This window comes from Botrytis sinoallii, assembly GCF_014898435.1.
Source record: "Botrytis sinoallii strain Bc 23 chromosome Unknown BSIN_036, whole genome shotgun sequence".
In the NCBI taxonomy this organism is placed as follows: Eukaryota; Fungi; Ascomycota; class Leotiomycetes; order Helotiales; family Sclerotiniaceae; genus Botrytis; species Botrytis sinoallii.
In genome coordinates, this window is record NW_024066063.1 from 9,827 (window position 1) to 24,410 (window position 14,584).

The following is a 14,584-nucleotide window of genomic DNA, read 5'->3' on the forward strand; positions in this document are numbered from 1 at the left end:
ACAATAGTCGATCTACTGGGTTGTCGGAAATTTTTCACACACTGCGAAGAAAATGTGATTGAATCGTACGAATATTGTGCTGAATCTGAAAAAGACTTGATTTAATGGAAGAAGATCATTGACATGTAAAAATGTGAGAGTAAACTTGATATGCTGTGGGTATGGAAATGGAGGCTCCTTTCTTCAAACGAAGGGACCAATCTCTTGATCCTACCAACTATTAGAAAGGTAAGAACCTTTACTTGGCACCCCAGCACACAGGTGTTCATGAAAGTTATAGCAGAAGGGAGCTAGCCTGGAAAGGTAAAGCAGGTCCGCATGCCTTCAAAAGCGAGATCAATCGCTTCCGGAGCTTGCCACAACCCTAACCCACGATGAGCGTAAATTCTTAATCCTTGCTAGTCTTCCTCGGATTTTATGAAAGAATACGATATCCATGATAGACTATAAGCTGGAGCCCTCAGTATGTTAAAGTTCACAGACAGCCGCTGGGTAGAAAAGAATTAGTCTTGGGTCTAAAATACTGAGCTGCTCAATTAGTCTATGTTTTACTCATTCACGGAATGAATAAACCTTCCATCGCTAAGTGATTTAGAGCGGCAGGGACTAGTATCATCTCAATGTATCCTTCCACCCCACTTAACAGAAAAAAAGTGGGAGAGGTATTAGATGCCACATAGAATAACTCACTCTTCATTGCGGTCAGAAACAAATTATTACTGTCCCGATTGACTTATATACAGGTAGACATAAATTGAGATATCAACATTGAAGTCGAATTAAGGAAAATGTCCGTGCAGATTAACGGCTGTGGCGTTTTCGGTTATGCAGGGGAAACGGCATCCAATTTGGATTGCGATCACCAAATAACACCATAAACAAATATTCACAGCAGTATTATCCCTACGTGAAGACATGTGAGAGAATACAGGAGCAATCGTTCATTTGGTTGGTGAAATAAACATGATTTGTTCTATTATTTTAAGGGTGTATCAATATAATGATGAATACACTCGCTGCTTAAGTAATTCTTAGACTATTTTAAATCAGAGGCTAGCTATTATTCAATCATGTTCTGCATCGATGAAAATTGACAAGTCGAACCGAAAAGCGTTTTCGATCAAGGACGGGATCTACTGCCAAGTGTCAGATCTGCGCGCTATGATCATTCCTGCAATGGGATTCGCTAACGAGTCCGCCGGGAATAGGCGATCATCGGTATTTACCCAAGCTTGAGTTTGATTTTAGTTAGCCCTCGCCGAATATCTCCTGTAATGCGTGAGTTCTGGATAAAGATGAATGCCCTCAGTGTAACGATCCGTTGATCATATCTAATGAAGGTATAGTTTAGCAAATCTGAATCAATCGTCATGAAATTGCTTAGCTTATTTATTAGTGTGGGGTCAAAATAACTCTCATATATAGCGACCGGCCCTTGTAAGTCCGTAAGAAAGATTCCAGACTCCTTTTGTCTCCATTCGTTGCTGAGATACATATGACATAGAAAGTAATTTTATGAAGCATTTTTGTCCTCATTTCATCTATCTTATCCATCACATTCTTCAATTTTGTTTAAGCGTCAATCTGCTCCTTCGATTGGTTGGCTACCAGAAAACAGTCCGATCCAATCCAATGTGTACTTTTAAGTCCAGATATTGAGCGATGGACCAATGACGGATATCCAGAATGCGTTCTCTCACAAGCGGCGACGACTAGATCGAAACGGGGCTAGAATCGTCTACAATGAGCAAGACTGATTTTCTCAAGCGAGTTCGTCCCACATGCCTTACGAAAAATGAGTGCGATCATGATTTAGTCAAGCCAAAGAAGTAGGTTTCTGAAAGTCAGCGAATCAAAACCCAGATTTTTCGTGTGATGGGCTAGGCTGAGAAGATCTGCGAGCTTGGCAAGACTCCCTATTACCTTGTACAAAAGATGTTGCAACTAATAATGTTTTGCTATTGAATCTCGGGACCAAATCAGGTATTTGCATTTATCTGACCTTTGACTGACAGAAAATTGGTAATATTTTGTAACTTTAAAATTGCGAAAATAAATTACCAAATGATATGGATGAAGCTTTGCTACATCCAATCATTACTTTGTATTCGTATGAAGCGCTGTGAGAAGCAAAACTGAATACTGTTGGCAAAATAGCCAGAATTAAACTCCCTTGTATAGTGATTGAAGCCGATTCGCCGTCGATGAACACCGTCGAGGACTGCCTGCCCATACGTCCAGTTAATTCAAGTTTTCTCAAAGAACTCTTGCTTTGCTATTTCGAAGGATTAACCTAACTCTTACATCCACAGATGATGGAAACACCAGTACCCTATGCATCACCCCTTGAAGCAGCGATGATCTACTTGTGCAGCTATAAAACAAGGAATTTCGAGTCTAGGTGCACATGCCACAAGACAGTAAACTATGAGAGGGGCACATTGGCATTTATTTAGCGGCAAAGTTGCATGCTTTGAAAAAGCCTGGGTGTAAGAGTCATAATCTTTGTTTGCGGTGGATCTTCATACTTTCTCGGGCGCGCATTCATATAATCCAATTTTGTGCGAAATACCAGATAAAAAGAGTTCAAACATCCAGTCTGTTAGCTCTTTCAAACATTATCTGAATGAATTTCTACCTGCCCAAATTCCAGATTATGATTATTCGAAGGATCTGTGGTTTGGCTAATTGCAGAGATCGAATGCTGGGGAAAGCAACTTGAGTAGAAGATACGCAACCAGGATTTGACTCCATACATCTTCAAAATCTTCGGTACGAAGACTATTCACGTATTAGTATTTAGATCTTTTTACTGCCATTATTACAAGTTGCCACTACTTAGAGATTCTCGCAACTTCACAACCATAAATGTAAAGACATCCTATGTCTGCCAGCATCAACGAAGACGCCTGTTGTTCTAATGTCATTTCGAATTTACAATAATTTACAACATCTACAACAATGACTTCATCAAGGCCATCTCAGGATTCTAGTTATCACGAAGACAATCCAGATGATATCATAAAGAGCCTTAGATACAAATTGTTGGGAGCCTACTGATTTATTGGGTGGTAAAGAGTTATGCCTCCAAAAATTCATTAGACGGAAAAGAAAGAAAGAAGGGCAGAAAATTAGACAAGGATCCAGGTAACAAACAGCAAGTGTTGAGGTAAAAAGCAAGAAAACGAAAACCGCAGTTGGATTGCTCGTTATTTGAAGGGCTTGTGATTGATCTTACCGATCAAGTTTCTGGAAGGGCCATCCATTAGATAGGAAAATTTGTAACACTGCTGTATCTTTTCTGCTTGTACCGTCGACTGATGAAATCATAAGTCGCTAGCGTGAAATTGTAAATCGTTTGTATAATGACATGTATTGCTAGCGTAGATTCGTATATCATTGTTGTAAGATTATGACCTTCTATAGTATATTGTGAGTTAATTAAATGGAAGAGCCTACAGAGGCAAAGAAAATACTCGAAGAGGTCAGACCTCGTTTACGGACAGAATGTGTGCGTTCAAGTGTGTAGGGACGGGTGTAGGGAGGGGTGTAGGGAGGGGTGTAGGGAGGGGTGTAGGGAGGGGCCTCGATGACGAGTTGTTATTAACCGTATTAGTTATCGTGTTCTTTTCAGGACAAAAGTAGCTTTCAATTGAAAAGTGTAATTTAGGATGCGATGGATTAGCAAGTGCTTTCGTTTGTCCGCATCGCCAAATGCCAAGGAAGTTGAAGACGGCTGAATATGTCTCAGGTGCGAGTCATGGACGAGCGTCCGATGATTAATGTTCCGTTGAACAGTCAACGTTTTTTGTTTATTCTTTTATTGTCGTCGTCACTCAACAATGCCAATTATGTGAAAGTCAAAACTAACCAATTTAATCCTTACATTACCTAGTCAATAATGTGCAGCTACCGAGATGAACATCCGGATGATTTCCATTTTTTGACATAAGATACAGAATTCCAAATTACATGATTATGTCTCCATCTCTTTGGCCTGAACGTATGGAATAGTGACATGATAGATAGAGTCTAGTCAACAGACCCAATCTAGCATCGTAAGATCAGAGCTTGGAATACCTAGGTAGGATTGAAAGATGGGAAGGGACGATGAGAGAAAAATCAGGCAAGAACTGAATCAGGCACGGTCAGGCAAACGCTGAACGAGAATGCAGAGGGCAGAGGAAAGAGGATATCAGAAGAGTGAAAATGGATGGGGTGCATGGTCCGTGTTATCGTGAGGAGCCTGCTTGATTGTTGAAAGAGGATTATGAGCATTCGAGATGAAAAGACTCGATGATAAATCAATTAATACATCCTACGTGCACAGAATCTCATGTTACACATCTAGACTCCGCTCGTATCTATAGTCAACTCAATGTATGTTAGAACATCAGAGCTATCTATCCAGGAGGAAAAGAGGTTCAGAGTAAGTACATGTACATGTAAGTATTATATTTTTATTGGGTATTCTTAAAGAAACGCAGATCTAGACTTCAAAGTGTCTTTTGGTATCTCCAAGTGTATAGCAAAACATACGTTTCTTCACAAATAATTTGCGCAACTCAAGTTCTGGGCTCCGGGGCGCGTCTCTTTTGCGTTCCTCCTTAGGTCTCGCTCTCAAGTTGCAGTCCTTACTTTCTCCTCCTAAATTTACTACCAACCCCTGGTCCCCCCTTCGCTCCACTATTCCTCAACTTCAACCTCTTGTAATTCTGTAGACTGCCTGCAGTAGCTTTGATCTTCCTGGCAGCCTTCTTGACTTTCCCTTCCCTGTTAGCCTCCAGATTTTTCTTTTTCGTCTTATCTTGATCTGGTCTCCTGTACCGCGTTCCTCCTTCTGAAGCTGTATATTCGGAAGCGGAATCAGAATCGAAGTTGCGACCGTCGAGTGGAAATTCATCAGGATGTGGGAATTCGTCATTGTCAGGTGGAGGGAACTCATCATCGAGTTGAGTTTCGGGTATAGTTTCGAGGCGAGTATGCGGAAGCGCGAGTTCGTCTTCGCTTTCTGACACATTGTGGTAATTTTTAGATGGCATGGCTCGGAGGGCTTGGTACGATTTGGCTTAAGATTTACACGACGGGTGGTACGCTTTTGACCTCTCTTTTTGTATGTTCTTTTGGGTGCCTCTGTCGCTTCTTCGGGCTCAGAATCGTACATAGCTTCATCGTCGAAACCACCCAGTAATTCTTGTGGCTGACTATCTTTAACCAGAATTGTGTCTTCTGGAAGGGGCTCTTCGGTCGGCGGTTTTGATGACGAGGCGCTTGTCGAGCTAATTGGTGGAGCAGTCAATTGTGGGTTTGATTGTGGTTTTGATGTGGGCTTGGACGGTTTGGATGTCTCGGCTTCCATTTCACGAAGAGCCTCTAAATCATCCTCTGCAGCATCTTCTTCCATTTTCCGGAGACCAGCAAGCATACTGCTTAGACTTTTGATCATTGGTTTTCGAGGACCTCGAATAATTTCTGGAGAATCAGGTGGGCCTTCTTCATTTTCATCGAGAGCCGGCATTCGAATTCGTTGGCTATCTCTTCTCAAAAATGATGGTGTACTAAAATGTAGCTTTGATACTGATGAAGGTGTTGTTGATCCTTGAGCATTGGCAATCTTATTCTTCAAAGGCGTACTGAACAACAAGGTCCTTCTCGATGAGGGCGTATTGTTGTGCATGATTGCTCTTGAGCTTACTGGAGTCATTCCATGTCCATGCTTTCGAGGAGTTACTTCTATGCCGGCTGTTTTCCCAAATACCCCAGGAGCAGTGGAAGGAGAATCTGCGGCACTGTCTGGATCCAAGTCAAACAACCCTAGAACCTGCCCATCCTTCTGTGGTGTTGGTCCAATTGCGGTTTTCTTCGAAGGTGTAGCAAATAGGTTTCTCATAACGGAAGGCGAATGATAAGGGTCAACATCCCATGGTAATATTGTATTCTTCGAGGGTGTTTTATCGATATGTGCACGCTTTTGGGGTGTTTCATCTTGATCCTCTCCATGTCTTCTCTTTCGGGGTGTTGGTTTAGGAGCCGGTGGAGGTATGTGCGAAATCTTTCCAGAGAGTATGTCGCGTACTCTATTGAATTCTTTATATTTCGAGGCTGCAGAAATGTAAGTATAATTGATTGGCAGAATGCGCAAATGTAGGATCCATACCGATATCCGGGTTCGCTTTGATATCCTCTCTTGAGGCTTTGCGGCCTTCATTATTGTTCTGAAAATCCTTTTCCCATACTTTCAATTCGACTCGCAGAGCCTTTGAGCGCTCCTCGAAAGAAATTCTCTCCCCCTCGTCCATACTGCAAATCGGCGCAGTCAAATCTCCAGGTTGACTCGTTGAATATTATCTAGAAAACACGGTAAAGAAATCGTGCTATCGCGTATGAAAATACTTTCTGGTAAGATATCTGCCTTATAATAATGACTGGTAGTCAATAAAGAGAGAATAAAAAATGGTCGTCGAAGTCGTAAGGTCATAAAATTCGTAACATTAATTTTATATCATGTATCAATGACATCGTTGATATTTTATGTCGTGGGCAGACGCGCCGGACTCCTTCAGACCCGCGATTTTGCAGGGATTAAACACCCGACTGTTTTCTGCCCGCCTTACCAGGGCGGTCAATGTGCCTCGTTTATCAGTTCGGTCAGATAGGAGGTAGTGCTTCCTAATCTAAATCCCGACTTCACCATTTATCAATCCCTAGGAACCTAGAAAAAACATTCATCCATGTGCAGTGTGTGAATGGCAATGTTGTACTAGGTCTTCTGACTTATATTATCTTAACTTTCTTGAAGTATCGTAACTGTTATGGCTCATAGGAATTCAATCGCTAACAGTAAGGTTAATGTACCAGTACTCGAAAATCACTTTGCGCGAAAATACGTGAGACAAGACGACGGTTTGATGGTTGATGTCGGAGATCATCAATAAATCGACCATCTACAAGCGTACCAAGTTCTCGTAGAAATCTGAGGTCGCTTGAAGAGCCGACTGTGATCTTTTTCAAGGGGTCTGTGCATGATAATCACATTGCCAAAACATGAAATTAGCTGGGTTGATAGCTATTCCATCTCTATATTCTTGAATTAAAGATGAATCATATAACCATGCCAAGTGTGTAGCTGATTATAGCCCTGTTCACTTCACTATCGCCACAGCTTTCTGTACTCTTCTCATATTAACATTAAAAATTTCAGAAGAAACCCCGGAGCTCCAAATAATCAATCTTTCGGATCGAGAATCTTGAGTCAAATTAATGCCGACCAAAATTCCATCATTAGAACCTTAAATCATGTGGAATTATCGAGCCATCACTCCATTGATTCTTTCTGACGCATTTTCACTGATTCACAGTTAGATCGTAGACTAAATTTGATGTACGGCCCTTATTAGTATTAGCCATAGATTCTATTTCCACTTCTCCCTTCCAGCTCTAGCTTTTTTCAAGCTCCACTCGCTGCCTTGTAGCATCGGAAGTCCACTCAAGTCCACTCGTTCTTCCACTCGTATCATGTCAGTGTCTTTCTAGCTTTGAGATAGACAAAACAATTCCGGAGTTGTAGATATCAAGGCACTAGGCACTTATATTTGGCAATAAAATGACTTTACCTATTGTGGAAATGTTATACTCTTGTGTTCCTGGCAAGGGGGGAATTGATCGAACCCAAAATGGTTGAACTTTAATCATTGGAGACGCTAGTTCTGAATACTAACCGTATAGCAATCGGGAACAGATGGCGTGATTCTTGAGCCTAGAATATGGTCCAGATCGAATTGTGGTTTTCTTCTAACGTGTTTCGAATGCTTCAATCGTTTTTATCCACAACCTTGTTGAGAACAGAGATCTTGCTAGAATGCCCCCTCCTTCCAGTCACCCCTACGACCACCCGGGCAGGCCAAGTACCTAAGCAAAAACAAAAACATCCTGATAAATTACTTGGCATACTTGTTACCATTGGTTGGTGAATATTTATTGAGAATAGTACAGCGCTTAGGCCAACGTGATCTCGTTGTCGCGATTCTTACCCCGCTCGTCAAGTCGAATTTTCAAGGTCTACGATGGTCCCCTCCAATTCACGAAATTTGGTTACCTTCCTCATTCATTTTCAAACTCTTCAACCCCATAGTCTGTGTCTTTGCGTGACATAAGTAAAAACAGCGTACCGCAATTATCATGTCTCAAAGTACTAGGTACTTCGTACAGCTCTACATTTATGAATAGATTAGATCTTCGCATATAGTTGTAAGCCGGTTCCATCATCTTTGTGTGTTTTATTTGATTGATTTTGACTCATTTGGTATCGTGAGTCTATTCTCTTCTAGTTGCCATTCATATCGCATCATTCAACTTTCATTGTCCTTCTAGAAATTCATTTTGGGTCTATGGGCTGCGTAGGACCCCCATCAACCTCCAACCTCAACTATTCGAGGTCTCGCTCTGGAGATGAGGTACTGGAGTCCTCAGAATAAGCAATTGGATAGAAGTGTAAGTGCAGTCAAGCTGACTGTTGTTCGGATTATTTGCTTGCCGGTTCATCTGCCATCCTCTACCTTCCCATTAATTCGCCTGTTAAACTTGTCGCATTCTTTCCATCACCATTCCACCTCTACCCATAATCTAAGAATACACCTACTCCTAAAAATCATTATAATTTGGCAACCTTCATATCAAGACAAGCAGAGATACCAGTTCCGCTCAGATTTCTTCCATAAAATACACTCCCGTAGGTTTTTAGAGCAGACACGAAAGACCCTTCTCTTCAAAATCAATTACTGTATATTTCACTTCATACAAACTCCTTTCATAATCTCTCCACCAATATCCACAAAATCTATAGACTCATGCATATACACCTGCACTATTCCCACACTCATTACGTCTTTCACCACTATCTGCAACCAAACTACATCCATATTATATCCATCACCATTATTACTACCATAAACACACTTCAACTCATCTCTCCAAAGTCTGGAAATCCTACGAAAATATTCTAAAACGGAGACATATGCTTCGATCCTGATGTTTCAGTCTTTCCATAATTATCATTCAAAAATTCTATTACCTCCGGTCAGACTCCGGATATACATCTTCCATCCTCCATCCTCATTTCTCACCCAATCCATCCGACACCATCAACATCCATAAACCATCCGACCTCTTCTTCCATTCCGCTCTCCACTCTAACCCTCTAAAATACCATGAACTAGATCTACATCTAAACCACAGCTTTGTTCAAATCCACCCACCTGCCACAGCATCATGACTCTGCACTTCACCACCACTCCTCCCTCCAGAATCTTCACACAATCGTTGCGCCCCGCATACAGTATTAGTGATAGAGTAAATGGGATAAGACAATAAAACCAACCCCCCCCCAATGTCCTCTGAGATTTCGCATATATCACTACATCACCGTGTTCCACTCCTCAATACCCATATTGACACCATAAGCTTACCAAACAATACTTCCTACCAACACCCCCAAGAATCCCATAATTTAGTTCCCGTCAACTATTTCAACATAAAAGCCATATGGTAGAAGAGATCCCAGTTCTAGTTTTCATCATCATCCACTCAATAACATCCAGCAATCGGCATTATCTACCCTCTGTATATCCTCTAGATACCCTCCCTTCCATCTCTGCAAGAAATCATCATTCAAGTTCCAACCCCCAACCCCTAAACCCCAACCACCAGCCTCCAACCAGGATTCCCACTTCCCACCAATCTACCACAACCACAACCACAAACCACATTCCTTCCCTTCTATTCTCTTCTCCCTCTTCCCTCCCACCTTCTCCCACCTCCATCACCCATCTTACCCATACCATCAACTCCTTACCAAAGCCATCTCCCTTTAAATCCAATATCTGAATATCTCAATAATCAAACCTCGCTTCGGCTCTTCGAATCATTCATCAGCCAACTTACCAACAAACAAACATTTCGCAATGCAACTAAGAATTCATGTACAAGTGCTCAGAAGTCCATATCCCCTCCTCCTTCTCCTATTTCTGAATCCTTCATCGCACGCCCTCTACCCAGCTCCTTAACCCCGTTTCAATGTCTATACTTCTTCACTTGCCCGCCCCCATTCTCATATCATCTCTATTGCCTTCCTCCCTAACTCTAGTCTCTAGTCTCCACCACCCTTTTTTCAAAAACATCCTCCAACTAAACCCAATCCCGCCTTCCCCCTTCCCTCCCTCCCATATTTCTATCGAATTTCCCTCTTTTCTCATCCCCATTTCCGAGTATCTCCCTGCTCTCTTTCCCACTTCCGAGCTCCTCCCCCCCCCACCCCTCACCTCATCGAACTTTTCCACCCTCACAAGTCCATCTCAATCTCCACCTTCGCTTACAACCTCACCGCGACCCTCAAATCCAAACCCAATATCAATCGCACAATAAACTTGCCAATCCGACATACATCTATCTACCTTCCCCTTCTCATTCCTTCTCTCTTTTCTCCTCATCTCGCACCCTTCCGCCCATCTCACCGTCATATCCACAAACGAACACGCCTTGCCTTCCTCCCCACGTCCCTGCCCTGTCCTGCCGCCCTTCCCTATCATCATCTACTCTCTCGCTTTACCCTCTCGCTTTACCCCCTTCACTCTACCCCCTAATACACTCTCCCTCATCCCCCACCAAGCTCCAAATCCTATCATCAAATCCCCATACTACCCATAGTAACCCCAACACAACATTCACCAGCAGTACGCATGCCAAGCTCGCTATTCTCCCCTGTCCCCCTACCATTTACCTCCCTCCCAGTGCCTCCCAGTGCCTCCCAGTCCCCCTACCTATCTAGCTATCCACATGCCTATCAATCGACCACAGATTTCTAGCTAGGAACCTCCATTGGTAAGTTCGGGTAATAAGCGCATGCACTCGGATAAAGAAGAGGATGAAGGGGGTGGATTATCAAACAAGGGAGACATAGAGGAGACGGAGAGGATGGAAAATTTAGAGAATACCATTCCGAATCCTCCTTGCAAATAGTCTAGTAGATGCATATCTATTGACATATATATCATTCCTTGGAGCTTTCAAATCGCATTGGACACTGCCAGAAATATCACATTACATCACATCAATGTAATCCAGACACCACTCATCACAGTTGGATATTCTTTTGTAGAATTCACAAGTACTTCCATTCATGCATCCAGTTCCTCGTATCATACCTCCCTCCATCCAAGATATTCTCATACACTTCATACATACAATCATAATCCGCATCCCCACCCATCCAGGCCAATTCAATAGAGCCCACCCAGCCAGCCATCCTACCCCCCATCCCATCCATCATTAAGTGCCCCAACCGTTCCAAGCATAAAAATTCCGCATTGATTCCCTATCTCAGCTTTCCAAAGCTAGAGATGGCATCTTGTAAATCGATTCAAAAATCAAATCCAAAGCAGAGCCAGTCTAAACTCCAATCCAAATGCCATTACCCATGTATACAAAGTCGTATTGAGTAATTTTTTTATCCGTATCAAAATCAAATGGGTAAAAAAACAAAAAAAAGACAGCCGGATATATCGAAGCAAAGCCCCCTCCAAAATGTCTCGTCATATCAATCCAAGCAACGATATTCTCGTCGTGGTTCTCATTATGCACGCTGAAATGAACTTCTTCGTCAAACAAATCTTAAAAATCATCAATCAATCAACTTCTTTGGTATCGATATATATGTCGTTTCTCTCTCCGTTGATAATTCCGAAACCTATCAACCGAATGTCTCTGACAAGACTCTTATACTCAATATCATGACCAGTAAACCGATGGTTACTACAATGAGTAGAGCAAAAGAGAACCATCCTAGGACCATGGCCGTACTACCAACACCACTTTTGACGCTGCCGTTCCCTAGATCTTGGGCTATGATGGAGGCGGCTACCGAAGCTGTATGTTGCCATAGGACTGAGACGAGAACGAAGATTGAAGCAATAAAGATGATGGCTAAAGCGATTTGGGAGACGAATCGCGATGGGAAAGGTTTGACTTCTCGTTCACTTCCGTGAGCATCTTCTTCTTCGTGCCATCCAGGGAATGTGGCTAGAAGCAAAAGACAGATGAATGCGAAAATGATTGCGATGATACTATGAAGAAATTAGATTCTGTACTCTAAGAAGCGGGGAAAGTAAAGAGAGCGAGAGAGACAACTTACATTAGGTATGGGAAAACAATCATGTCTTTGAATTGACTTGCAAGCCAAATCAAATTCAAAGGATCTTGATCCACGCTCACTTCATTCGCCAATGCGGTTGCATTGTTACTGCATAACCATGCACCTCCATCTGGGTTGATGCAGATACCAAAGTATCCAACTCTTGCGGCTAATCTTGCTTGTCCAACAATATTAGATATCGCTGTGTGTACATTGTAATCGGTTTGTGCGGTCGATGGCACTGGTGTATATGATTGATAGTAAAGGGAAATAAGGAAGATATCGGGTATCATAGGTGACGAAGATGAACATCCTGCTAATAAGAGAGCTGGAAGAGTGTTAGTTGGATGTCCCTCGTTGGAATGCTAGATTCTGAATACTCACAAAGTAATATAATGGTAATTGCGATCAATATCATCAACACATGGTGATATCCTAAAAATGGCACAGCTCCTGTGAATTATGTTAGTACATAATCAATTGATTTGCGCATATTCACCATAACTTACTCAAGAAGCCTCCAAACCCTCTTTCCGCCATCTTAAACTATGTGATGTCTCGAAACGAATGACCTAATGCGATGATAGAGTCTGCCACTCCCGTCCCCCGTGTCTTCGGAGCGACCGTCGGAGTCGCAGCTGTGGAATGTTTGCAACGTGTATAAGAAGTTCCAAGAGCGAAGAATGCTGGTTATCCTTTGGAATGTATAATCAATCAATCGTTAATAGGTTTAATTCGTGAGGTTCGTGAAAGTGTTGGTAGAAGAATGTGGATATAGATTGGTCGCACTGCTTATCACTCAGATAAAGATTTGTTAGATATCTCAACACCAAAAGATGAGGGGAGAAAAGAGCGTAGCAGTCAGATTCTTTGAATTCTCCAGAAAATGGAGAAAGAGAGAGAGAGGGAAAGCAGAGTGAGGTCCAGATTTCCTGCACAATGTAATTTTGGTTGTCAAAAAATTGAGTGGCAGGAGAGCTAAAGTTTCTATCAAAAAGAAGATGGCGCAGTGAATCCATTTTTGGGTGCTTGGGATTTGTTTACTCTTATCAGTTCTCGGTTAGTCCACAGAGCAACGAGGGACCAAGGTAACAAGGTACTCTTGGCTGATCAACCAATCATATGTCATAAAACTGCTTAATCATCCACGACCCTTGAATTCAGGTCCCATTTTAATTCAGGAACAGATCAATTGGTGGATTGCTGAGTGGAGTGATGGTTGGAGTGAAGTCTCGATATAGATTTGAATGATAGAAATAAAAAGCTTGTTTTTCATTTCAGACCGCGTTATTCGAGAGAAGTTGGAAGTTTGGCTTCGTATTGCTACAGGATTTGACAACGGATTGACACGTTTCTTTCGTCATTCATTAAAGCTGCACCTAATCATGCAGGTCAAGATGTAGCACTGTCGAGTTCCCACTTGATTGAATTTTCTGTATGTACTCTGTACAAAATTATTGTTCCTGAATCCTCATTCTCGCATTCCCGACGGGAAGATGGAGATCCTTAGAGGAGAACCATATATTGATCGTTTGTCCTACCCCGCAGTGTACAATGTGATCGAACCCTTTCCCTTATTTCTTGCCTCTTATTAGAGGGGAATACCAGGAAGTATAGGGAAGCCATTGTTGACTTAGTAATCGTACCTGAGAAGCTCCCCATGCTAGACCACATGCATGTTGTGTTGTGTAAGATACTTCGGTGATTGCATCCATAAATACGCCGAGTGGCCAGGCAATTTGTGTGTTTCAGCTTTTTCTCTTTCTTGTCTTGTATGTTGATTCTTGAAGCGTGGTACCAAACATCCTTGCCGACGTTTAAAAAGGAAGTTTTCGTTGCCTCGCCAGCCATAGTAAGATCTGATATAGGGCTGACTTGACTATTTCCAAAGGTAAGGGGGGATGAACTAACTGGATGTCTTTCCAACACTTGCAGCAGGGAAATCTTTGGTGGGAATCGTATAACTTTTGTTGGACACCGTTGGGAAGATTGTCAACAACATGCCTGCTTCACTTATTTATATTTCTCCACACCTGCATGCAAGTCACTGTCGCTTTTACTATGCACTTTAACACTAGTGCAGTCATTCGGATTTTGTGAAATGCATGACAGTCAACGGTAAAATGCGAGTAATATATGGGTTTGTAGACTCGTTGCTAACCCTTCATGGCCCTAAGGGGTCGAACATTGGTGAAGCACGAAACCAATTTCACATGATGCACTCACTGTAAGCCTCTTCTTCCCGTTCTCGTGCTTTGCTTACAGGAATCTTGTAGAACTCTTCCATTGTCTCAATTATTGGATTGACATTGTCATTTAACACGGTTCCCATGTCAAGCACTATCATCTCAAGCCGAGGAAAAGGGACAGCAGTACTTTCCGCACTTCCTTTCAAAGGGG

General features: G+C 42.3%; 2 protein-coding genes across 2 annotated transcripts; both read right to left on the reverse strand.

The window, feature by feature from the left end:
* Positions 1–4,634: 4,634 nt before the first annotated feature.
* Positions 4,635–6,299, reverse strand: EAF02_011775 (uncharacterized protein; the record flags this gene model as incomplete). Its single annotated transcript, XM_038907822.1, has 3 exons — positions 4,635–5,011; positions 5,062–6,102; positions 6,158–6,299. 3 exons carry the CDS (start codon positions 6,297–6,299, stop codon positions 4,635–4,637), a joined length of 1,560 nt encoding a protein of 519 aa, XP_038752331.1.
* Positions 6,300–11,743: 5,444 nt separating this feature from the next.
* EAF02_011776 (uncharacterized protein) lies at positions 11,744–12,724 on the reverse strand (the record flags this gene model as incomplete). Its single annotated transcript, XM_038907823.1, has 4 exons — positions 11,744–12,116; positions 12,185–12,512; positions 12,569–12,637; positions 12,694–12,724. 4 exons carry the CDS (start codon positions 12,722–12,724, stop codon positions 11,744–11,746), a joined length of 801 nt encoding a protein of 266 aa, XP_038752332.1.
* Between the last annotated feature and the right edge of the window lie 1,860 nt (positions 12,725–14,584).